At 42.8% G+C, this 26,948-nt stretch overlaps 1 protein-coding gene across 5 annotated transcripts in view; it reads left to right on the forward strand.

Annotated features, from left to right (window-relative positions):
* The window catches only part of P4HA2 (prolyl 4-hydroxylase subunit alpha 2), a 1,028,898-nt gene that overhangs the window by 446,345 nt on the left and 555,605 nt on the right, over positions 1–26,948 (forward strand). For all 5 annotated transcript variants that reach the window (XM_044069196.1, XM_044069194.1, XM_044069197.1 and 2 more), the window contains one exon: positions 25,268–25,405. In XM_044069196.1, the coding sequence (XP_043925131.1) occupies positions 25,268–25,405 (138 nt within the window). The remainder of the gene's footprint in view (positions 1–25,267; positions 25,406–26,948) is intronic.

Consider the following 26,948-nt stretch of genomic DNA (forward strand, 5'->3'; position numbering starts at 1 on the left):
CTTACTGTATTCCATGCCTAGGTCCAGACCACGACGTCACTAGTTGTCAGTTTTGTGCTAGATTAAACAAACGCACTATTAAACATCGGTTTGACTTTGCTCGCCATTACTTTGGCCAAAGGTTCAATTATATCATGCCGTCCGAACAACCGACGACCGGAATACACAAAAAATGCAAAGACAAGGATAAGGACAGGCATCTGAGGCCCAAAACTGACGAAGCCTCTTCTAGGCCAGTCGCCGGTTCTCAGTGAGGCACTTTCGCAGCACCTGACACCCGCTACCTCAGAGCCACATGCCGCTTCCGACTCCCACGTGGAGATGTCTAGGCCTCTGGAAACTCAAGGTATTGGGCGTACGGAAACTAACCCCTCAGATGGGTCCGGAGCCGCTGAGCAGGCATCGGATTCTGAGGGTGTTTTCAGACCTTCACAACTTACCATTATATCTACAGACAAGTCTAAAACTCCATTAAAGACAAAGAAGCAAGTACAGCATTCACCTGGACAGGCCTCCATGCCTAAAAAACAGATGCTTAAAATGGCCAAAGACTTAATTACTCTGATCAGGGGTTCCCATCCCCTTCCAGATAAAAGTCCTAGGCAGGATACAGACTATGATTCCTCTGACCAGGTTTCCATTTCTTCTGATTCCTCTTCAGACCAGGGATACTCTATGAGGACTCTGATGCTGAAGAATCAATTCCTTCAGCCTCTCCTCCTGAGGATTACTCTTTTGGGGAAACTTTACATACCATGAGGGGGCATTTCCATTGGGAGGGCCAGGATTACTCAGAATCCAAGAAAAAGCTCAGAGACTTTCTATGATTGCCTCAGCACTGGCCCCTTGCTATTCTGCCAGTGTTAGATATTGTGGATGATGTGTTCTCTGAATCCAGTTTAAATCCTGATGCTTTGCCCCCTGCTCCAGTCAAGCCAGACAGGTACTACAGAGTCGCTGACTCTCACAAATTTCTTTATAAAAACCCTGTTGCTGACCTAGAAACTATTTTCCAGGGTCCCAAAGGGGTAAAGGCTTCCACAGCTAAAAATCCAGTTCCCTCTGACAGGGATTCTAGAGCATTAGACATTTGGGGAAAGAAAGTTTACACTTCTGCAGCTTTAGCAGTGAAGGCTTTAAATTGCCAGTTTCACATGCTTAAATACCAACAATATTTAATGTCTTTGTTAAAACAGAAAATGCTTACAAGTTCAGAAAATCCTGACTATAAGGAAATGCAGGATTTATTGCATGCAGCTGAACAAGTGGGAAAACATACTCTGCAATGTGGTTTTGATTCATTAGAGGCTTCTTGTAGAGCAGCAGTTACAGGGTCTGTGATACGAAGGCATGCTTGGTTAAAAGAACAAGGTTTACCTGATCATGTTAAGGTAAAATTATTGGATGCTCCTTTACAGCAGGATACTTTATTTGGTGTTAAGGCAGAAGAGGTATTAAAGAAAATGGAGGATAAGGCAAAATCTATGCAAACAGTGAAGGATTTCTTACAGGTACAGCCACCTCGATTTAGCAGAAATTGGCCCTCCAAAAATTGGTCCTTTCCAGTGTCAGACAGACCACAAAGAGGCAGATACAGATGCCCAAGAGGCAGATCTCAGCCCCAAGGGAAGACAAGTCACAACCGTATAGGAAACAGTCCCAATGACTTCCCCCTTCAAATGCCAAGCACTTACCTTTTGGAAGCTCCCTTAGGGGGAAAACTAGCACTTTTTTCACAAAATTGGCATACAATCACCCAAGACAAATGGGTTCTGAATATTGTGTCTCAAGGTTACAGGTTCCACTTTCACACTCTACCAAGGCTAAAAGGAATGCCAGACCTGCCACCAAATCAATGGGCAGAGGCACAAAAACAAATTACAGCCCTCATGGACATGAGAGCTATTCAAAAAGTGCCACAACAGGAACAAGGACAAGGATTTTACTCAAGACTTTTCCTGGTCCCCAGAAAGGACAAAGCCTGGAGACCCATACTGGACCTTTCTACTCTAAATACTTACCTGGATGTTTCGAAATTCAAAATGTTGACTATTCAGCAGCTTCTTCCCATGCTGGGCAAGAAGGCTTGGCTTGTTACTTTGGACCTCAGAGGCATACCTGCATGTCCCTATCAGACAAAATTGCAGAAGATACCTCAGATTCATAGCTGGTTCAATGCATTACTAATTCTCTGCACTGCCCTTTGGCTTATCTACTGCGCCCAGGGTCTTCACAAAATGCCTGGCACCAGTAATTGCATTTTGCAGACAAAAAGGAATTCAAATATATCCATACTTGGATGACTGCCTTATTCAAGCAGAGAGCAAGGACATTCTTCTAAAGCATCTGGCGTTTGTAAAAAGATTGCTAATTTGCCTAGGGTGCACAGTAAACGAAAAGAAGTCAAAACTAGTGCCCTCACAAGAGATAATATTCCTGGGTGCCAGCTTAAATACAACGGCCCAGATGGCTTATCTCATGCCAGACAAGCAAAGACAACTGACTCAGTACTTTCAATTGATGGCAACAAAAACCCAACTCCCTGCAAGAAAAATTCTGCAGGCCTAGGGGTTCATGGCATCCTGCATACTACTAATACCATATGCCAGACTGCATATGAGGAAATTACAATGGTACCTAAAAAGTGTTTGGACTCAACACTGTCACAGTTTGGAAGCAGTAATACCACTTATTCCCTGCCTACAACAGGAGTTTTGATGGTGGGCACAGGCATGTCACCTCAACAAGGGGCAGCCTTTCACTCTACCCACAGCCAGGCAGACACTAACAACAGATGCTTCGGATTATGCCTGGGGAGCACACATGGCAGGAAAATGTATTCAGGGCAAGTGGGCCGCAGACCAAATGCATCTTCACATCAATCAAAAAGAGAAGCTAGCTGTACTAGCTGTACAAAATGCCCTAACAGCTTTCAAGGACCTTCTGCATCCAGGACAACTATTACTAAAGACAGACAACAACACAGTTATGTGGTACATAAACAAGCAAGGGGGCACTCATTCTTATCCCCTCTGCAGGCAAGCCATGACCTTGTGGAACACAGCTCTAACCTATCAAGTTCATCTGCAAGTACAATTCCTGCCAGGAAAGAAAAATACTCTGACAGACGACTTAAGCAGAAACATCATGGATCCTCATGAGTGGAAATTAAATCCACAAGTATTCAGCATGATAACACAAAAATGGGGGAGCCCAGACATAGATCGTTTTGCCTCCCCAATGAATTGCCAACTACAGAATTTCTGCACAAGGACTTACCACACACAAGCATGGAAAGTGGATGCTCTCTCATTCAGCTGGAAAAGCCTAAAAGTTTATGCCTTCCCACCACTGCGTCTCCTTTCAAAGGTACTCCTAAAAGCCAGACAAGAAAAGCCAAAAAATGATCCTGATTGCCCCAGACTGGCCACGCCAGCACTGGTACCCAATCTTAAAGAACTTAGCTCAAGGCCCACCATGGATTTTACCTCAAATTCCGCAGCTTCTGACTCAACAAAACAATCAGATCCTGCACAGCCAGCTCAAAACCTTAAACCTGGATGCATGGCAGATTCCTTAGTCAAGCAGACCACACCTCTGTCTAAAGCTGTTATGGGTGTCATTTTGGAGGCCAGGAGGCCTAGCACCAGGAAATCCTATTCGGAAAAGTGGAAGAGATTCTGTGCCTGGAACCAGGCTCAAAGCTTTGACCCTCTTGTCCCAAATATCAGATATTACAATACTTAACTGAGATGCTGGACAAAGGCCTATCATTTTCATCCATTAAGATCCGCTCCTCTGCCATCTCGGCTCATTACAACACAGATCCTCCTATTTTCTCTCATCCATTGCTATAACAGTACCTCAGAGGGGCTAAAAACATAAGACCGCCCCGGAGAGCACCAACACCAACTTGGGACCTCAATTTTGTCTTGGAAAAACTAACTTTACCTCCTTTTGAGCCAGCGAATTCAGCAGAATTAAAATGTGTCATGGAAAACTGCTCTGCTTCTGGCAATAACCTCAGCACAAAGAGTCTCAGTTACAGGCACTAATGGCAGTGGAGCCTTTCATAATTTTTCACCAAGACAGGGTTTCTTTAAGAACAAACCCTTCATTTATGCCAAAGATGGTCTCCAGTGTGGCTCTTAACCAAACTATTCACTTGCCAACTTTTTATCCAAATCCCCAGAATAAAGGGGAGAGACTTCTGCATTCATTGGACATACACAGACAGCTACGTTTCTACGTGGACAAAACAAAAGCTTTCAGGAAAACTGAGCAATTGTTTGTAGCATATGCTGCAGGATCACAGGGAAAGGCTATTTCAAAGCAGACCATTTCAAAGTGGCTAGGACACTGTATCTGTTTCTGCTACACACAACATGGGAAAACTGTACCTAGCAACATTAGGCCACATTCCACCAGGGCAACAGCCACTTCAACTGCCTACCTTAGAGGAGTACCTACCAAAGATAAACTGGAAGCTGCAACTTGGAGTTCAGTGCACACCTTTACCAAACCTTATCACTTGCCTCTTTATTCTAAATCCAGAGCTGGCTTTGCCACTGCAGTGCTGCAGGGCATCATAGCCACCCCAAATCCTCTATAGAACCAGCCACCCTACCTCAGCTTTGGGATTCAACCCAAGTGTAATTGACTGCAGCAGTGAAACACGATGAACATAGTACAGTTTTGTACCTACCATAAATGTAGATGTTCGAGTGTATTCACTGCTGCAGTCCAGGTTACCCTCCCTCCATCCCCTTTCTTAGCTGGGATTTATCTATACCTTTCTACCCTATACTACCTATGTGGTGTATTTGCTGGTAACTGAAGGTTTTGATTTTACTTTTTATGTATGTTTTATTAGCAATATGTATTGCCTACCTATTTGGGGACACCTGACATCTGGGGCAAGAAAAACTGAAGAAAATGGCGTCGGCTGCATCTTGCATACCCCTGGCGCACTGACGTCAGGGAGGAAGCGACAGCAACTGACGCCAGACCAAGATTTTTGGAACTCTGGCCAATTGCGGGACCGCCTGATGGCAGGATAACCCAAGTGTAATGACTGCAGCAGTGAATACACTTAAACATCTACATTTATGGTAGGTACAAAACTGTACTTTACATTGGATTACATAGCGATTAACAATTTACTTAGCAATTACTTACAACATATTTACAGATGAAGAACATAGTACATCAGTAGACAACTAGAATCTATCTGTGAAGTACATAACAGACATTAACAAATGCTACAATAAGAAGTTCCTGCTGTATAATAAGTACTAGGCTTATGAGCTTGCTATAATCAAGGTAGTTAGTGGAGTGGAAAGAAAGGTAGTGGTTGGATAAAAATAGGCAGCCGACACCATTACATCAGTCTTTCTTGCCGAGGAGGAGCCCGAAGCAGAAGCAGTTCGCAACTGCCGGTCGGCCGCTAACTGAAGTTTTTCGTTTTCGTTGAATAATCCTGAAGTCTTCTAAAGCTAAGTACTCCATTGGGGATCCTTTTTTCTTGCTCTAACCGATGTCATAAAAAGTTAACAATTGTCTTGCCTGTGGAAAACAAATACCTCACAGAGATTTTCATTCTTACTGCGTCACCTGTTTAGGCCCAGACCACGACGTCCCTCGCTGTCAGTTTTGTGCCTTGTTTAACACCCGAACATTCATCGTCAGGCTCTCTTTGTCACTAAATTCTTTTGCTGTCGATCTCCGTATTCTAAAATGGCTTTGGTAAGCCATCAGACTACTGATTTTCAAAAACAAAAACATTAGGATAAAGACAGAGACAGACCGCATAGGTCAAAAACTGCCGACAACGCTTCCTTTAAGCTAGTCGCCAGTCTGCCGGTACTCAGTGAGGCTCCTTTGCAGCCCCTAATGCCTGCTTCAGTGGATTCACAGGCCTCTGCTGGGACCCATTCGGAGTCCAGTATGCCGCACGATGCTTCTTCGACTATGCAACCTGCAGATGTCTCTACCTTGGATGGGTCCGGAGCCGCTGTCCAGGCACCGGCTTCTGAGGCAGTTTTCCGCTCTACGGATGTTCGAATTAAACTGACAACTTCATTTCTTACCAAAACTACCGACTTTCTTAGGCCCAGAGTACACACAACGCCTAGAAAACCGACGTCCAAAGTGCATGCTCAGGCTTCCATGCCACAAAAACAAATGCTTAGAATAGCTGAAGACCTTATTACTCTGATTAGGAGACGTCAGCCTTCCCCTGCAAAGAGACAAAGAACCCAGTCCCCTTCAGGTTCTACAGACCAGGAGTCCGATGACTCTGACATTTCTGATTATGAAGAACATGACCTTATCTGCATATGAGGATTCAGATGCAGAGGAATCCATTCCCACTGCCTCCCCTCCAGAGGATTTCTCTTTTGGTGAAACCTTGCATACTTTAAGAGAGCATTTCCATTGGGAATGCCAAGACAATCCTCAGTCCAAAAAGAGACTCAGATCATTTTTAGAGTTGTCTCAGCACAGGCCTTTAGCTATGCCCCCTGTCCTGGATGTTGTAGATGATGTTTTCTTGGACTCCAGTCTTACTCCTGACACTTTACCTCCTGCTCCTAGGAAACCTGACTGGTACTACAGAGTACCTGATACACACAAGTTTCTGTTCAGGAATCCTACTGCTGACCAAGAGATCATTTCCCAGGGGCCTAAAGGTATCAAGCCAAGAATCCCACCCCTTCGGACAGGGAGTCCAGAGCTTTGAACAGATGGGGTAAGAAGTTATGTACCTCTGCTTCTCTTGCTGTCAGGGCCTTGAATTGCCAGCTACATATTATGGAACTTATTAAACAAAAAGTGATAACTTTTCCAGACTTTGCAGAAAATAAAGAATTGCAGGAGCTTATGCACTCTACAAACCAAGTCAGTAAGCATGCTTTGCAGTGCGGCTTTGATGCCATAGAAGCATCTTGCAGGGCAGCAGTCACTGGCTCTGTACTGAGAAGATATGCTTGGCTAAAGGAGCAGATCTTGCCAGATCATGTCATATCTAAATTACTGGACGCTCCTTTGAATAAGGACTCCTTGTTTGGCACCAAAGCAGAAGAGGTTCTTAAAAAGATGGAAGAAAAAGCTAAATCTATGGAGACTGTTTAAAGAATTCTTACAAGTGCAACCCCTTAGATTCAGTAGGCATTGCCCTTCAAAACAATGATCCTTTCCAGCCCCCTCTAGGCCTTCTCAAACAAGACCCAGGGGGTATGCAGAGATCTAAGCAATGGAGTGCCCCCACCCCTAAAGCAGGGAGTGGTAAGCCATCTCCTTACGGAAAAAACTCACAATGACTTCTTCAGTCCACTTCCCAGCCCTGCCCAACTGCTTGTGCTCCTAGGAGGAAAACTTGCCCTTCATGCAAAAAACTGGATGGCCATCACCCAGGACCAATGGGTCCTCAACATTTTATCTAAGGGGTACAAATTTTATTTCCATTCTCTGCCAACCCCAAGTGAGTTGCCAGACCTTCCTCCAAACCAGTGCGCAGGGGCTCAAAACCAAGTACTTTCCCTGCTCAATGTCAGAGCTATTCAGCCTGTTCCAGTAGAACAGAGGGGTCAAGGATTCTACTCCAGACTCTTCCTGGTACCCGGGAAAGAGGGCTCTTGGTGCCTCTCCTGGATCTTTCAATTCTCAACACCTTCCTGGTGGTACCAAAGTTCAAAATGCTTACCCTGCAACAGCTTCTTCCTGTTTTAGCCAAGAATGCCTGGCTAGTCACCCTAGACTTAAAAGAAGCCTGTCTGCACATCCCCATAAGGGAGTCATGCAGGAAGTATCTATGTTTCAGGGCAGGATCTATGCATTATCAGTCCACTGCCCTTCCCTTTGGCTTATCTACTACGCCCAGGGTATTCACAAAATGCCTGGCTCCAGCCATTGCATACTGCAGGCAGAAAAAATATCCAAATTTACCCGTACTTGGACAACTGCCTGATTCAGTTGGACAGTCAGGAATTGCTGCTTCAGCACCTGGCATTTCTAAAAAGCCTTCTCACTTCCTTGGAGTACACCATCAGTGAAAACGCATCTGGTACCCAGTCAAAAGATTGTATTCCTGGGAGCAAGCTTGGATACAACTTCCCAGATGGCATTCCTCACTTCAGAAAAGCAAGTCTATCTGACAGATTACTTTAAACAAATGGCAAGAAAAATACTGCAAGCCCTAGGGTTCATGGCCTCATGTATACTGCTAATTCATATGCAAGACTGCCTATGAGGAAACTTCAGTGGTACTTAAAAAGTCTTTGGTGCCAACATTCTCAGGACCTGGAAACAGTCATTCCTATCATACCCTGTCTAAGGACAGAGGCCCTTTGGTGGGCAGAAGCATGCAACCACAACAAGGGACTGACATTCACTCTACCCCATGCCGCCAAGACACTGACCACAGACGCATCAGACTATGCCTGGCAGGCTCACATGGCTGGCAAATGTATTCAGAGCCACTAGAGCCCAAGTTAGATTCATCTGCACATCAACCAGAAAGAGATGCCAGTTGTACAAAATGCCCTGGCAGCTTTCAAATCCCTACTCTTTCCAGGACAACTGCTAATAAAAACAGACACCACAGTTATGTGGTACAGCAACAAGCAGGGGGGAATCCATTCCTACCCACTCTGCTGGTTAGCCATGGCCCTGTGGAACATGGTCTTGGACATCCAAGTCCATCTACAAGCGCATTTCCTGCCAGGAAACAAAACTCACTGGCAGACAGCAAGCAGAAATCTCCTAGACCCACACAAGTGGAAATTGGAGCCCAGCACCTTCAACCTTCTGATTCAGAAATGGGGGACCCCAGAGGTGGATCTCTTTGCCTCCCCCTACAACCACCAGCTCAGCAAATACTGCACCAGGAATCCTGACAACAGAGCCAAGAAAGTGGATGCCCTATCCTTTCTATGGTAAAAGCTCTCAGTCTATGCCTTTCCCCCTTTGCCCCTTGTCACAAGTGTATTACTCAAGATAAAACAAGACAGGCCAATGACAATTCTGATTGCCCTGGACTGGCCATGCCAGCACTGGTACCCACTCCTGCCCAGCCTGACAACTGTGCCACCTTGGCACCTACACCAGACCCCAACCCTACTCTCTCAGCAGGAGGGACAGATTTTGCATCCAGAGTTGCAAACCCTAAATCTTGCAGCCTGGCTTATTCCTTGAATTCTTCACCAGCAATCCTAAGCAAACAGGTGCTGGATGTTATCCTGGAAGCCAGAAGGCCCAGTACAAGGAAATCCTATGCTGATAAGTGGAAAAGGTATTGTTTCTGGATTCAGTCTAAAGGAAAGGACATAGCACTGCCCTCCTTACTCCTTATCCTGGATTACCTAGCTGAACTACTCCACAGAGGCCTATCCTTCTCCTCCATTAAGATCCACGCCTCTGCCTTCTCTGCTCATTACAACACTGAGCCACCCCTATTCTCTCACCCTCTCATCAAACAGTTCCTGAGAGGGGCAAACAACTTAAGGCCACCAAGGAGAGCACCCACCCCTGCTTGGGACCTTAACTTTGTACTGGAAAAGCATACGCTTCCCCTCTTTGAACCGGCTGCTTTAGCAGAGTTAAAATTCCTCTCTTGGAAAACAGCCTTGCTTCTAGCCATCACTTCATGCTAGAAGAGTGTCTGAGCTACAAGCACTGATGGCTGTGGAACCCTTCATTATTTTCCATGCTGACAGAGTTTTCCTCGGGGCCGACCTTTCCTTTATGCCTAAAGTGGTGTCCAGTGTGGCTCTCAACCAATCCATCCATTTGCCAACTTTTTTCCCCAATCCTCAAAAATAAAGGGAAAGGATCCTGCACTCTTTGGACATGCACAGACAGCTCAGATTCTACCTTGACAGGACTAAGCCCTTCAGAAAATCTGACCAGTTACTAGTCAGCTTTGCAACAGGGGCAGAGGGCAAGGCCATTTCAAAACAAACCATTTCCAAATGGATAGCACACTGCATCCATTTTTGCTACAAGCACCATGGAAAGCCAACCCCTCAGGGGGTCAGAACACATTCCACTAGGGCTACATCTACCTCTACAGCATTTCTCAGGGGAGTCCCTACCAGGGACATCCTGGAGGCTGCTACCTGGAGTTCTGTACACACCTTCACCAAGCATTACCACCCACCTATCTTTTCCAAATCCAAGGCAGGTTTTGCTACAGCAGTCTTGCGAGGCCTACTAGCCAGCCCTAACTCTTCTTGACTGCCTCCAGCCTTCCTCAGTTTTGGGAATCCACCCAAGTGTGAAGACTGCAACAGTGAAACACAAAGAACATAGTACAGTTGTGTACACTTACCATAAATGTAGATGTTCGAGTGTATTCCCTCCAGCCCCTTGTTTTTTCTATATTTCACTCTCTCTCCTCTATGGCTATTACTATTGGTATTGGTATTTACTTTTCACTGGTGGTGTTTTCCCCACCATAACTTAGCTCCCTATTTGGGGGCTCCTGACATTTGGGGCAAGAAAAAACGATGTAAGGGCATCGGCTGCCTGTTTTTATACTCCTGATGACCTGACGTCAGTCCTGGAGCAACAGCATCCGATGCAGAAATACTAAGTCTCTGGTATTCAGGCCGACTGAGGGCTACCTGCAGGCAGATAACCCAAGTGTGATGACTGCAGCAGTGAATACACTCGAACACCTACATTTATGGTAAGTATACACAACTGTACTTTTCTTTTCTGGACTATGGAGACTGCTGCATTAGACAGTTTTGCTCTACTGCATTAATCCATTTTAGCTGTAAAATTAAGAGGCTGTGGTCAGTTGTTTGGAATTCTGTTCTACTTTACCTCTGTAATCTGAAGGCCATAGTCAGATTTCACTATAACCTTCCAACAACCTTTATTACCTTTTAATGATTGTGTTTCAGGAGCACACTTGCCATTTTTTTCAGTTTTCCATACCACAACTCTTAACTGTGTTACGTGTTCAATTCAAGGGTGTACATTCATGAGAAAATATTTGTGTTTAATATCTCTTGCAGAGCTCTTTCTTGGGTTAGTAACTGAATTTTGGAGAATTCATCTTTGTTCCTTTTTAAACTAATAAGGGCTTCTGACGTGCTTTCTCCTATTAAGCTAATTTTGTTGGCAAGCAGGTTTTAGTGCTTAAGGGTACAGTAGCATTTCCCCATCAGTTAAGCTTTTCACAACCACAGGGTCTTTTTGTGGGCTGACCTTCATTTTTGTTTGCAAAGATTATGCTTTGCTGTGCATCTTAATGCTGGTATTGGATTAATGTACATCCTTCATTTACAAGGGTAAACTTTGCTGTATTCCTGAGTCAAATACAAAATGATCAGGTACTACTGTGACTCCAAAGACAAATTCAGCTCATTCAACACAGAGGATAACAAATAAGGTGAATATATGTTTTTAATCAGTACAGAATCACAACACAAGCATGTAAGCTTTCGCAAAACGCTTCGTTGGGTGTATAGCAAGCATTTTAATTTCATCTTAAATACTATACATAACACATCACATGATCATCACAGCTCAACATAATTAAAGGTATACAAACACAATAACATGCTAAAATTTAGTAAATATTTACTTATTTTATTTAACATTTGTTGACGGGGAATATCTGACTAGGACAGAGCCTTTTTTCAGCGGAGGTCTGGAGAGAAATGCTCTAGATGCATGTCTGTGTAACGTAGGAAACCAGGGCACTCAGAGGAATCCCACACGGATACAAGGAGGACATGCAAACTCCACACAGAAGGCACACCAAACGAGAATCGAACAGGAGAACCTCTTGCTATGAGGTGACAATGTTAACTACTGCACCATTGAGCTTACCAGATACAATTGTCAATTCATTAAAATTTCTTTAAAATATAATTCTAATGATTAATCTTGAAAATTAGCCAAACAGGTCCATTTGTTTAACTATAGGTTTTATGCTTGAAACGCCATTCAAGTCTGGCTACTTATCTCCTCTCAGTAAATATTTCCAACGATATTCTGCATATTCAGTCTTCTATCATTTACATAGCCGGCCTTAGGCATAGGTCAGGTAGGTGTCTGTCTAGGGCATCGCTGTTGCAGGGGCACTTTTCCAGTATTGATTTGCTTACTTTTTGTAGTAAAGAAATAGTTTCTTTAAAATGTGTTGAATTAATACAGGAAAAACTGAAGAGTAAGACAAACTGTGAGAAAGTGGAACAGCAGTTAACCAAAGGCCTGCCCTGATCATTTAATATTGGTTCTAATACAATCAACTTAAATTGGCATGTTTGAACAGTAACTGAGATATGCATAAGTAAAGCATTTGTCATTCTTTGTTTCCTGGTATCTAATAAATGATCACATATGCATTTCTTGAGTTTTTGATTGGTCTTGCCTATATCAGAAGCTTGGCAGATGTCACAAATGGCTAAATATATCACATTCATAGAATTGCAAGCAGAAAACCATTGCATGTTAGCATTTTGACAGTTGCAGGATGTGTAAAGAGCTTATGTTTACTAATGTATTTACAATAAGCACATTTAGTGCAACAAAAAATACCTATTTGTACACTTGATCTAACTACTGCCATATTATATTCTTTGAAGCATAGTATCTGTTTCAAATTTTGGAAGCACTTGTAACCAGAAGAGTATGAAAAAGTAAAGCCTTTCAGTGGCTCATGTAGCTGTAATATATGCCAACATTTATTTTATTATAGATTTCACCTGTTGTGTATGTAGTGTAATCCTAATGTCAGACAAATGCTGTTGATCAGAATGTTGATCAGAAAAAAATTGTTTGGGCGTCTCTGAATTGCATTGGCAAGGTTTTCTCTGTATTAAGTTGTTTGTTATCATAACCACATGCCTCCAATTCATTAACCAACGAGTCTATATTAGTGTTACGTACATCTTCATCTGTTTTTAGTCTAGAAGTTCACAACATCTTCCCCTTTAGTAATGTTTTTAAAAATATGTTGAGGGTGCATGCTAGGAAGATGTAAATATGTATTTTTCTTGTTGCTTTCTTATAATGTTAATTATACTCTGGTCAATCTCTTGGCATTTTACTTCATTTTTTCATGTTACTTTCTTATAAATGTTAGTTATAATTTCTCCATTTTCTTGGTGTTTTACTTCAGTATCTAAAACTTAAAATGTCAGAGATTTCCTACCTAAATTTCAAGAATGTGGTTGTAGATGTTACATTTTTCAAAAAAAAAATCAAGTTCTCGTAAATTATGATCCCATATAATAAGTATATCAGATGAAGGTCTCATGCTGCACCCATTGCACACCCTCACCTGAACACTTAAGCAGCTTGAAGGAGAGGTCAAAAGAAACATTACAAAATTCTTTAAATTCAACTGTCCCTATAGATTAGCATGATTCTTATACTTAGTAGCATAATGCCTGCTCAGAAGTCACTTTTCGAGCCATGAAAGACCCAGTATTGTTTGATTTATTTCTTTGCAAAGCCAGTTGCTGTGCAAACACCCAAACTAGGGACTTAAAGTTGTACCAACAAATAAACAAGACTTGCTGGAGAGATGGGCACCTAACTTGGCATATTCCCAGCCTATAGAATACGTTAACACTACAACTCAAAAAAAGTACTACTTTGGCTACCTTTAAGGTTAGTCTTGATGACTGAATGAGCAGGCACAGATTTATACCAGGAGTTATATACAGCTGTGCTTGATTTGACAGGTGTGCTCTGTAAAGTGCTTGCAAAAGGTGGGAAGAACTTTATGGCTAGACATCTTATAGCTCCTGTGATCACTTGCCTTGTGTTATTCATATGTTCTTATGCAACTGTGTGGGTGATTTTAATCCCTGTTTGTCAGTGAAGGTGAATTTATTGTACCCTTTTTAGTGAATGGATTTAAACAAGCAGTCTAGCTAGTATAACTTACTCAGAGGTCACACAAATTTGTAATAGCGTACTGTATTCCTAGCATTTAATCCCTTCACAGAAAAGAGCATAATCAGTTTATCTTCACTGAACCATTAAACTTGAGCAAGAGGGAGTGTGTAAATGTTTCAGAATTGATGAAGGATCAACAATAAGTCATGGACAAATGCAAAAAAAACTTAGTAAGGAATATTTTAGAAGACTTAAATTAATTCTGAAAACAGCATTGACATCTAGGAACAAAATTCAAACTATAAACCAGTTAGCTCTTCCTGTCTTAACTTACAGTTTTGGAGTGATTGACTAGCCCCAAAAGGTGCTGGATAGATTAGACAGGAAAACAAGAAGGATGCGTCATGCTCACCAAATGATTTATAAAAAAAAGTGCATGCCAAGATTATGTATTCCCCGTTCCAAAGGAGCGGTATGGGCCTCCTTGAAACTGATTTCATGTATAGATCTGCAATTGTGGGACTGCATACATATCTACTGACCTCACAAGTCCCAAACATAGTGAAAGTATTGAAACATGAGGAGAATAAATCTAAGATGACTTCCTTTCATAGTCTAGCAGAAGCATATCGGCATCAAGCAGGAGTGGAAATCAAACCAGAAGTAGATAAAAAGCAGGCAGCAATTGAATGTGCCAAAAACAAAGGAAAGATTATAAGGTGAAGGATCAGATGAGAAGGCAAGAAATGAGGAAAATGGATAAGTATAGTTGCAAGTATAGGAAACTCCTGGAAGAACCTCATGTTGATCAAGATCGAACGCAGGCATGGTTAATGAGAGGTGAATTCAAACCAAAAGATGAAAGGCTAATATTGGTGGCACAAGATAGTGTGCTACGTAGATGTCTGTTTACACATATTTATTTATTGACATTTGTTAACCGGGTAAGTCCGACTAGGTTTTGGCCCATTTTCAGTGGAGACCCGATTTGAAAAGCTCCAAAAATACATAAAATCAATTCTGGTAGAGAGAATAGTAATAAAACTCTGGTTACGTTCGTAGAGAATAGTAGTAAAACTTGGGTTACATTCATAGAGAATAGTAATAAAACTCGGGTTACATTCGTAGAGAATAGTAATAAAACTCGGGTTACATTCGTAGAGAATAGTAATAAAACTCGGGTTACGTTCATAGAGAATAGTAGTAAAACTTGGGTTACATTCATAGAGGTATCAAATACACGTAAGTAGACAATACAAAAAATATTATGCTATACCTTTTTTTTTGATAGAATTCTGAATAAGGTGTGAAGGGCTAAAGTTTGCATTGCTTTAAAGGGTGTATTAGGGAGGAGGGGAACTAGGTAGGGTCGTGGCTGGGGCAAGTTCTGGAGTTGAGTAGATAGGTTTTTAGTTCGTTTTTGAAATGAGAGGTATGAGAGATGGAGCGTATGTTGAAGGGAAGTTTGTTCCAAGCATGGGCAATAGAGTGTTTGTAGAGTAGTTTGCCTACAGATTTATTTGGTTGGTAGATATAAAGTAGCTGTTGATTTGAAGTACGAAGGGACCGGGGCGGAGTGTACAGAGAGATAAGGGAAGAAAAAGATGGACAGAGTGAAGGTTTATAGAGTATCGAGTGAAGCATATGAAATTGATAAGAGTGGAAATAGTTGTGGAAGTTCAAGCCAGAGTAGGTAATCTAATTCTGTGCAGTGATGTGAGTTATATGGGGAGTTAGTGATGAATCTGGCAATTTTATGGTAGGTTTGTTGGAGTTTATTCATAGTGGTGGTCTGTATGTTGGTTAGGATTGGAGCTGCATAGAGGAGGGTGGGGAGGAGGAGTGATTTTCCCAGGCTGAGTCTGGTGTCAGGGGTGAGATATTTTTTGTTGCGATATAGTAGCCCTAGTTTTTGGTGGGTTTTAGATTGAAGTATGTGAAGGTTAAATTTTAGTGCATCATTGATAATGACTCCTAGTAGTTTGGTGTGATTATCTGGTAGGATTGTAGTGTTTAGAGATGTTATGACAAAGGAGGATTTGTGGTGAGAGAGAGAGCGGGGAAGAAAAAGAGAGATGTTTTTGGGTTAAGAATGAGTAGGTTGTCTGAAAGCCATTGTTCAGGGGTTAGTAGAGCTTGTTGGGTTTGGGTGTGTAGATTAGGGATGTTGTTAGAAATAGATACAAGTGTAGAGTCGTCAGCATACTAAATAAGGAAAGATTCTTTACAAGGGGTGTGCAGATCGTTGGTGAAGATGTTAAATATTAGGGGTCCTAAGATGGAGCCTTGAGGTACCCCAGTGGAGATAGGAAGAAAGGGAGAGCAGGATGAGAGCCATTTGACAGATTGTTCTCTGCCAGATAAGTAGCTAGAGAACAGTTGAGTGGGGGGGGTAGGTGAAGTTTGGCTAGTAGAATAGGGTGAGACAGTATCAAAAGCTTTGGAAAGGTCAAGAAAGAGGCAGGAAATGAGTTTATTGTTATCTAAGGTTTCAGCAATGTTGTAAGTGAAGGAGAGGAGTGCAGTGGTAGTGCTATGATGGGGACGAAAACTGTGTTGAGTAGGGGTAAGTAAGTTGTGGTTGAGGAGGTGTTTGAGAAGTTGGGTGTGAATACATTTTTCTAGCAGTTTGGAGAGTGGGGATAGAAAAGCGATGAGTTGGTAGTTGGAAGGGTCCGTGGAATTCCCACCTTTATGCAGGGGGATTGTATAGAAAGATTTCCATAGAGTAGGGACAGTAGATTTGAGAATAGATCTATTTATTAGTATGGTTATGGGATAGGCAATCGAGTCAGCAGCGAGTTTCAGAAAGGAGGGAGGTAGGTTGTCTGTGGAAGGAGAGCACGGTTTGAGCTTGTGCAGTAGAGACTTGATATAAGCTATGGGAACTGGCTCAAAGGAGAATAAAGGTGTGTTTTGGGGATTTGGAGGGTTGGGTATAGGAGTAGAGTTAGAATTGGTGATTACAATATTTTGGATGGAGGAGATAAGGTGTTTATTTAGGAGGGTAGCTGTTTCCTCAGGGGATGTGTTAGGGTAGAGTGAGGGAGTGGAGGGCCTTCCAGGATATAGGATGTTGTTAATAGTTGACCAATATTTGCGAGGGTTTGATTTGTTGTTGAGCTGAGAGGAGATGTAGTATGTCTTTTTGTCATTTATAATTTGTTTTTTTGGCTAGGTTTCTCAGCTGTCTATATTTTGAGGAGAGGTGGCTGTTGTGATTTAGTCCAGGCTTTCCAAGTACTATCTCTTTGTTTCATAAGGGACTTAGTTTCTTTGGTAAGCCATGGGGCATGTTTAGATTTAACTCTGATCTTCCTAAAGGGTGCTAGGGAGGCCAATGTACTCAAGAAGATGTTATTGAAAGTAATCACTGCATTGTTCAGGGGGAGCTGTCGAAGAATGGACCAGTCTATACTTTGGAGGATGGAGTTGAACTGGGATACGTTGAAATTAGATAGTTTGACAGTCTTTGATTAGATGGAGTATAGTGGTATGGGAGTTTTGCCTTAAGATAGAGGTAGGGAGATGGCCACTGAGAGAGTCGGGTAGGGTGGATGGATTGTGATAGTGGTAGGGGGCATTGGTGCGGATCTAGTCCATGGTGGAGCTGGATGTGGAGTTCTTGGAGAAGTGAGTGGGGGAAAAGATAAGTTGGTGGAAGCCATGTAGGTGGATACTATGTTGGGGAGAGTCAGTGGAGAGTTTAGACCAGTCTGTGCTGACATTGCTGAGTATAAGGGTCTCATAAGATATATTGCCAGAAAACCAGGATAGGATATTTTCAAGAATAGGTAGATTGTTACAAGGAGGTATGTAGATGACGGCTGTTGCAAGTTTTTTTGTGAGCATTGAGATGACAGTTAAGGATTATGAGCTCTGCAGGGAGGAAGTCTGGAGATGGGGAAAGGTATTGTGAGAGGTTAAGGTTGTTAGAGTAAAGGATGGCTACTCCACCCCCTTTTTTTTTGGTTGGTCTATCAGAGTGGAAAATGTTATAGCCAAGGGGAAGAATTTCATTGTTTGAGATTTGAGGCTTAAGCCAAGTTTGAGATAGGGAAAGGATGTGGGGGGTATTATGAGCTATCCATGAGTGAAGTTCAGTGATCTTATTTCTTAGGCTGTGGAAGTTAAGGAAGTAAATAGTTAAGTATTTGGATGGAGAGGGTTTTTGTGACTGGGTAGTCTTAGAGTCCAGTGGGGACAGTGAGGGGGACATTTTGGTGGGAGAGAAGGGAGGGAGAGAAGAGGAGGGGCCAGGGTTAGGATGGATGTCACCATCACATAGTAGATTGGTTATGAGAGGAAGGTGTGCTGTGGGGTTTCAGTGGAATTTGAGTAGTTTTGATTTTGCCTTGTCTGAAGGTTTAAGAATTTGTAGCAAGGATAGTTTATGTAGGCTTGGAGTAGGGGTATTAAAGAGGTTTGGGGAGATATAGAAAGATGAAATAGATGTAGGGGAAATGTATGATTAAGATGTAGGGGAGCATAGGTATGGGTTAGGGAGGTGTATATGATAGGAGGTGCTGATTTAGAGTGAAAGGAGTAGTATAGATGGTAGCAGTAGATATTGCATGTTAGTGGAAGGGTGTATTAGGTAGGAAATAAGTGGGAGGAGATTATGATGTAGAGGAATTTATGATGATAAGCTTACCAGGGTTAGATTGTTGGGAGTGGTAGTCGGAAGGAATTTGAGTTTTATTTGCTAGTTGTACAGGAAGGGGAGGGATAGATAGGTATAAAGGAAATTGTCATGGGGTGGTTGGGAATGGGGGTAGGGTAGGGGAGCGAACTGAGCCCGAGCGTAGCGGGGCTACACCCACAAGAAAGTACTCAGAAAACAATCAGGGAAGCAGGACCGATGTGAGAGAAGGAGAGACGGAGGTTATTAGGTAAGAACAGAGGTATCTGGGCTGAAGATGGAGTAGGAATGTATGGGTTAGGCACCTTTAGTGAAGCAGCAGGAGAGAAGTATATAGGGAGGGAAGAAAGTAGTGGCAATAGAGGCAGCTTTGTTAGAGAGAAACAGAGAGAGAGTGTGTTTTGTAATCAGGTGAGGGCAATTCAGTTTAGGAGTGGTTGTATACAGAGGAGAAAAAAGATTAGAGGGAGGTGGGGAAAGAGAAAGTCTGGTAGGAAGAAGGAGAGGACATCAGGGTGTGGTCACCAGGTGAGATGCAGCCACCACAAGGGTAAATGCAAGATAGTTAAATATCTTACACAAGTGAGGTGTACATACTTAGGATTGTATCACAGTAGAGCGGGGTATACACAGAGGTTCTTGGCCGTTGGTAAGTTCCAGCTAATGTGGGCCAGTGGGAGGCAGGGATGCACAGATGGCTTGACTATACCTGAAAAAAAATGAGACCAGGTAAGAGTTAGGGGAGGAAGGGAGGTAAAACAGTTGGAGCACTAGAGATAAGACAAGGTGTTATGGAGTTAGATATGAGGGTTTTTATCTGTTTGAATATGTTGGGTGTAGGGGTAGTACAGTGTGTGAGAGTTAGGTCACTGAAAATGTTGGTGTACACTATAATGTTATAAAGTGGGGGGAAATAGGTTCAAGTTGAATGCAGGATAGGTCAGTTGCAGAGTATGGTTGGTGGGTAGGTGAGCAGTAGTAAAATGTGTTGTAACTACCTAGGGCAGTGCAGTAAAAAGCAGTACAATACATTGAATGAATAGCTTTGACAAAGATATACAACAGATAAGTATACGCAAACAGCAGTATTTCACATGGTATGTAGGTGCCACAGGGACTACCATATACAAGTTAGTCCAAGGCTAAGTAGTAAGCACAGATTTAGAATTGGTAGCTTAAGTTGGCAACAAATCATCTAGCAGCAGGCATGGGCTATACATACAATTGGTAACATTGACTGGAGCAAATCGGAAATCTTGTTCTGATTAAGAGTAGTAAAAGTATGGTAGATTTTTATGTTTTTTCTTTTTTTAAATTTAAAAGAAACATACATTTAACATCCTAAAAAAGGGCAGTGGGAGAACATTGTCGACAGCTGCAACAAACAACAGATAGATAATGTGCATTAACTGGGGGAGGGGGAGAAATTACAAAAGAGTAGTGAGGGGAATAAGAGCGGGAGTAGTGTTCCAGCACATGGTAAAAACACCAGGAGCACTTCCACTGGGGCTAGTACCTGCATTGAAAACATGTCAGCCAGCATTACAGGGAAACATAAGTAGGGGTGTAAAAATGGCAGTCTACCGAGTACAAACATCTACTCTCACAGCAGGAGTTTATAACTGTTTAGAAGGTTTAGTGCACATTACGTGGAGAGAAGCAAAAGCCAATATAACTGTATCACTAAGGGGCTTCTAGGGCACATATGCTAAAGAAAGGAAATATTTGCAACCATAGGCAAAAAAGACTAGGGATATTTAGAAGAGGGAAATAAATGCAGATAGCTGTGTTGTTGAGAGAATCCAATGACTTTTAAGCTAAATGCAGACACTCACAATACGTAGGAATAGGGCAGAAAGGTAGTAAGGGTAGGGTACCCAAAAGCAAAATACTTAAAGTAGTATTTAGCACTGATCCATTAGTCGGAGGCACACAGTTAACTAATTCAAGCCTTCAGTCGTTGCTATAACATCAACGCTTCCAAAATTACTTTGCAAAACACACTTTAAAATTAGTTCAAGCCTTCAGTCATTACTAGTACATCACCGCTTCCAGAAATACATTGTAGATAGCATTTAAGCACAGTATAAACTAGCGTAAATAGGTCACACAATATATCAATGTTCTAATCCTGTTATAGCCACTAATTTCAACTCGTGAAGTTTCAAACAATTGCAGTGAGAAAGGTTTTACAGTTACATGTGAATCTAAACAGCTGATCTGAAGTAGGCAGACTTCATTCGTCTGCAACCTGTGGGTATCGGATCCGACCTCAGATCCGAAGCTTAGGCTCTGACCTCAGATTTAAAGATAGAGATAAGTTTTGACTAAAAGTTTTTCAAAATCTTTAATTTCTTTCTTGTTTCAGTTAGTGTTGAGTGTGTTTAGGCTTTCCTCTCTCTTTGTTTAATTTTATCGGGTTTTGCGTGTGTGTTAGGCCTTAGGGTTACTATGTCGGAAGCCCATAAGGCTGTGTTTTCAAAATGTGCGTGTGGCCATAAGCTATCCCCAGCAGATGGCCACACTCGGTCTTGGTCTTGGGGTTGAACACCTGTCATCTGGTTGTACCATTTGTGCAGGGTTCAACCACTCAGCAACCTGTTGCTGTGAGTTCTTCTCCTGGACCCGAGGAGGACAGGAGGTCACTGATATGGACCGGATGATGAGGAAATTCATCCAGGCCCAAATGCAAATGAGGGGCTTTGACCCCTTTTTCTCCCTCCCTTTCTTCCACCATACCACGGGTTCGAGCTATCTGCAGATTTGCTTTCAGCGTTATGGAAAGGGCACTGTCGAGGACATCCGGACCCCGGTCCCTGCCGGTTCCATCCCCGCACTCCATTGCAGTTGGGCCAGGCCCCCACCAGCCGATGTCCCAAGTGGTTCCCTTGGAACATCCGACTGCTGAAGAGTAGAGGCACATGGACTCCCCTGAGTCCGCCACTGAAGACACGGACTTGGATGAAGGGAAGGCTTCATTTGGAGACATCATGGAGATGTTAAGGATCGGGGTGGTCTGCCCCAAGGCTTCTTGACGAGTCTGTGTTCTTGGAGGCATTCCCTGTTGGATCTTATCTCCATCAGGGCGTGGAAGGATCCGGACACCATTGAATTCTTTCTCCTCCATCAGACCGCACCCACTGGAGTAAGGGTCCCCAGTAGATGCCATGATGATGGCTGCAGCCTGGCCCAGGAGAGTCCCTCCGTGCATCCTCCGGCAAGGAGTCCCGTTCGATGGATCGCATTGGGAAGCCGTTTTTAGTTCAGCGACCTCCTCCTTGAGAGCTGAACTACATGGCACATGTCATTAGGATGCAGCGGGATCTGATTAAAGAATACGCTGCATCTCCACCGAGTCCATCTCGAGTGAGGATAAACAGGTTTACTCCACCGAATGGCTACTCTCAGATCAGTGTCCAATACATCTATGCGGCTACTGTCTCATGCTACTGAGGGAGCAGGCCTAGTCATGAGGCGACAGGCCTGGCTCCGCCATTGTGATTTTGCAGAGTGGTTCTGCCTTGTTTGGCAAGACTGTTCCCCAGAGGTCCTTCTCTAAGAACCAAAAGGGACAGAAGAAGATGTGGTTCTGGAAGTGCAGTCCCAACCTGCTCCGGATAACCAGTCCTTCCGTGGCAGAGGAGGACGGGAGGTCGTCGTGCCAGAGGCAGGGGCTCCTGGCAACTTTGGGTCCAGAGAACCCTTCTCTGAGAGACCCACGCAGCAGCCCTGAAGGGTTGCCCGGCTGTCCGTCTCTGGAGGCAGTCGGGCGGTTGATGCACCTGACTTCTTGGGAGTCCATAACAACAGACAGTTGGGCAGAGGATATTTCATACCCCTATTCAAGATTCCCAAATCCTCCCAGATGTTCCACCCGACCAAGGGGAGGCACTAGCTGAAATCGAGCAGCTGCTAGAAAAAGAGCCATCCAGCCCCCAGATCAAGCCGGATTACGGTTTTACTCCAGGTTCTTTTTGGTGCCAAAGAAGACGGGGGACAGACAATTCTTAGACCTTTCCCAGTTGAACCTGTCAGTAACCAAGCAAAAGTTCCGGATGGTCACCCTGCAATCTATACTCCTCTTGAGGGAGAACGACTGGATGTGTTCCATAGACCTCAAGGATCATTCGGATGGACAGACGATCCAGGAGGTTTCTTCGCCTGGGAGCCAGTCATTATCAGTTCAGGGTCCTCCCCTTTGGTCTCACCTCAGCCCCCAGGGTGTTTACCAAAGTGCTAAGCGGTGGGGCCCACCTGAGGCTCCAGGGATTACAGGTCCATCATCAAGGCATCTTCTGTGCTCAGCCAGAGATTACTTTCTTCAACTAGCACCAAGGCTGGGCATCACGATCAACTGGGAGAAATCTTTTCTAAATCCCACTCAAATTATAGATTTCATAGGAGGAAGACTAGACACCAGATCAATGCGAGCCTTCCTCACCCCAGACCGTATCGCCAGCCTGAAGTGTCATGTGACAGCGATCCTGCAACCATATCCAACTGCAGGCCCTAGGTTCTATGGCGGCAGCTATCCGCTTCTAATTCATGCCCGCTTCAATGGACCCTTCAAGTTCAGTGGTCTCCTCTTTGTTCTTCTCCGGAAAGATTGTCCAAGGCACGTGGAATCCCACAGAGACGCCTTTGCATATAAATGTCCTGGAAATGAGGGCGGTGCTCCTAGCACTTCACCACGTTCTTCCTTCAGGGACTATATTCAGACAGACAACATGTCGGTAGTCTGGTATATCAACAAGCAGGGAGGAACCAGATCTTACCCCTTTGTGAGGCCATGAGAGTCTGGGAATGGGCAATTTCCAGAAAGTCCAACATCCACCATCCTTTCTCCTCACGAGTGGTCCCTCAATCTTCAAGTAGCGAAGAAGATTTTTGCCGTGGGGCAACCCTGTTGCGAATCTTTTGCCTCTCCCTCAACTCCACTTCCTCTGATGCAGAGGCTTCTGCAGAAAGCCAACAGATTGGGGAGCAGAATGATTCTCATTGCCCCATTCTGGCCTCGACAGCCTTGGTTCCCCTTTGTATGGTCTCACAAAATCAATCCACCATGGATTCTAGCTCCAATTTCGGATCTCCTCTCTCACCCTCTGTGAATGTCAGTTCCCAATCTGCCGTCCCTGAAGTTGACAGTTTGGCTGCTCCAGTTCCAACCTTAATTAGGACTCGGTATCTCTTCACCGGTCAAGGCCATTCTAGTGGCTGCTCATAAACCTTCCACCAGACAGGTTTATCGGAGTAAATGGAAGAGATTCTCTATATGGGCAGGACAGAGAACTTTGGATCCTTTCTCAGCACCTATGTCAGCGGTGCTGGATTTTCTAACAGACCTCTTTCATCAAGGGGCTAGTTCTTCCACGATTAAGGTACAATTGGCAGCTATCTCGCATTATCACATTGGTCATGACACAGCTATTATGCAAAGCATTTCTCAAAGGAGTTTTTGTTAAGGCCTCCAGTCAAGGAGGTTGTGGACTTGTCGTTAGTCCTGCAGGCCCTTACTGCTCCTCCCTTCGAGCCTGCAGCTTTTTGTGATTTAAAATATCTTTCCTGGAAGACTGCCTTTCTGGTAGCTATCACTTCAGCCAGAAGAGTGTCTGAGCTTCAGGCTCTATGCGTCAAGCCGCCTTACCTTTCTTTCTTCCCTGATAGGGTGTGCCTCAGGACCAATCCATCTTTTCTTCCGAAGGTCTCTTCTGAATCCAATATTAACCAGTCAATCAATTTGCTTTTCCCAAATACTCAAACAAAGGAGAATACAAATTGCATTCCTTGGATGTTCATAGACAATTACGTTTTTATATTAACAGAACAGCTGGCCACAGGAAATCAGATCAGCTGTTTGTCTCCTTTGCTAAATTTGCTCTGGGTAAAGCAGTATCTAAAGTCACTCTATCTAAATGGATTGCTAATTGTATTCTGCAGGCATATGACACTTCAGGCAGACCTGCTCCTCAGACTTTAAGTCCCGTGTTTCATTCATACTTTTATTTCTCATTACAAGGTGGATGTTGTTTCTAGAGGAAGAGCATTCTTTATCCTTCCATGATGGCCCAAGATTCAGGTAGCTAGTTATGTACTCACCATCCATCTGAGTAGGTGACTTCATTATTTATCCTGTTTTAGGGTACTGTTGTCAGTATTTTGGGGCAAACTCAATCTGAGGTCAGTCAGGAGGAGCTAGGGTTGCATCCGAATGAAGTCACCTACTCAGATGGAACGTTATGGTGAGTACATAACTTCTAATTCTCTTAACGCACGATTAGCGTGTAACATTTATTCATACTTTAGTTATCTTTCAATAACAGTATGTACAGTAGGGCTTACCTCTGGAAGGCTGGGACACAACTGCTATTTGGACTTTCTGTTGAAGCTGCATTAAATGTGTCTCCATTATTATTTACTATTTTTGCCTTGTTCTGCATATTACATCTTACTGGGAGAGCTGTGCAATCAGGTTTCATTAATTTCTGTGGTATTCATCTGTCATCCTAGTTTGTCCAATCACTGTCAATTTATGGCTGTTCCTAATAAAGACATTTTATTTTAATTTTTATGTTATTGATAAATCTTGTTAGATGAGTACTTAAAGCATCATTACTTGCAGAATGTTTGGGGATGGGAGTTATTTGCTTATATAGTAGTGATCTATAAAAAAGATATATTGAAATGTATATTTACTTGAATTAATCTGAGTTTTGTGCCTTTGTTTTATAGTTTATACTGAAGTGATTTATGTTTGTGTGCTTTAAGGTTTTATTAACAATTTGACTGTTCAGAAGCAATATTTCCCAAGTGAAGAAGATGAGGCTGGGGCAGCTAAAGCTCTGATGCGACTTCAGGACACGTATAAGTTAGACCCTGACAGTATTTCTAAAGGAAAGTTACCAGGTAAAACGAAGAAATGTTTTCTCTGTATGTATTTCAGTCAATTGCTGGAATTAGAACTCTCAGTATTGTATAATTTCAGGTAATTTAACAAATTCTTAAATGTTCACATGATGCTTAATTAAGTGTTCTTGTATTATGAGCAAAGTGTCAGTTCATTGTAAGAATTAGAATTCTTAGTATTATATTATTTCAGACATTGTAGAAAATTCCTTACTGCTGACATAATGCTATACTGTTCTTGTTGCATTATGGGGAAACAAGTAAAATCACCACAGTACTGAGTCATCCAAAACTCAGAGCTGATCTCTGTCATTTATACTTTTGTAAATTTAATATAGTGTAGTTATGAACAGCTGCTTGTTTTCAGTACAACTTGAGATCTGTATGTAGGTAAAAAGACTTGTTCACAGTGTAAATTGGTAGTTAAGGATACCATAACTGAGTTTGTTGGATTTAGTTCTCTCATAGTCTGCTATATTATCTCAGAAGGTATACTTTTTGTCATTTAGCATTAGATGTAGAGCTGCCTTATAGGAAATATGGAGTCCTGAGGTATTTCTGTATATCTTCACCCACAGAATCATAGAATAGGGTGCATTGTCAGAGAGTTCATTGATGTATTATACAAAACTCTTACAGAATAAAGATATATATTTGAATTCTAAAAGAAGAAATGTAAATATGAATAAAACATGTAGCAGATTGAGACAGTGTTGCATGCCATGATAACTTTATTTGTACATTAAGGTCATTGTCAGTGGTACTGATTTTTATCTGTGTATATTCCCAGAAATTCTGAAATTTGGGATGAGTACTGGAAAAACACAAGGTTTTCTTGGAATTTGGCATTTTAGGCCAGAGCAGAGCACACATCTGTTCTTCATTCTCAGTGCTGCAGTGGTCTATGGATAGTGTCCTGCCAAGGACACAGCACCCGGCCACCTCGCCAAAGCTTTAACTCCCCTCCCTCTCACACACCCTGGCTGCTGATAGGGTGCATCCTTTTTGGAGGGAAGTATATCAGTAACCAGAGTGAAGTAAATTTTCGAATTTTACTGCTGGTTTGAGGAGAAGCATCTCTGTGGCTCCAGTGGAACAGCAATTGGTCCGAAGCTTTTGCCTAACAGATAAGACCCTCTTTGGGGACTCCTTCTCACAAATATCTTTAGTGAGTATTTGTGACATTTTTTTCTGAACTACCTTAACAAAAAAAATCCACCTTAAAAATACCGACTATTGTCAGGAAAGCTTCTTACATTTTTCTACACTGTATACTTGACTTGTTTTACAATTTTATGATTTTTATGAAAATATTAAAGTCAAAGTAAACTTTATTGTCATCCAGAAGTCACACAAGTGCAAACACTGAAAAAAATTCTCTCTCTCCAGACTGAGTGTGCAGACAACATATAGGCTATTTTCACAGACATTTACACATATACCTCCTAGCTATTACATCACAGACATGCAGGTAGGCAGACTAATACTGCACATAATTAGAAACACATTTTAACACTTTTCGCAGTGAATACTTACTTGCATG

Source organism: Protopterus annectens, chromosome 4.part0 (genome assembly GCF_019279795.1).
Source record: "Protopterus annectens isolate FY-2018-M chromosome 4.part0, PAN1.0, whole genome shotgun sequence".
Taxonomy (NCBI): Eukaryota; Metazoa; Chordata; order Ceratodontiformes; family Protopteridae; genus Protopterus; species Protopterus annectens.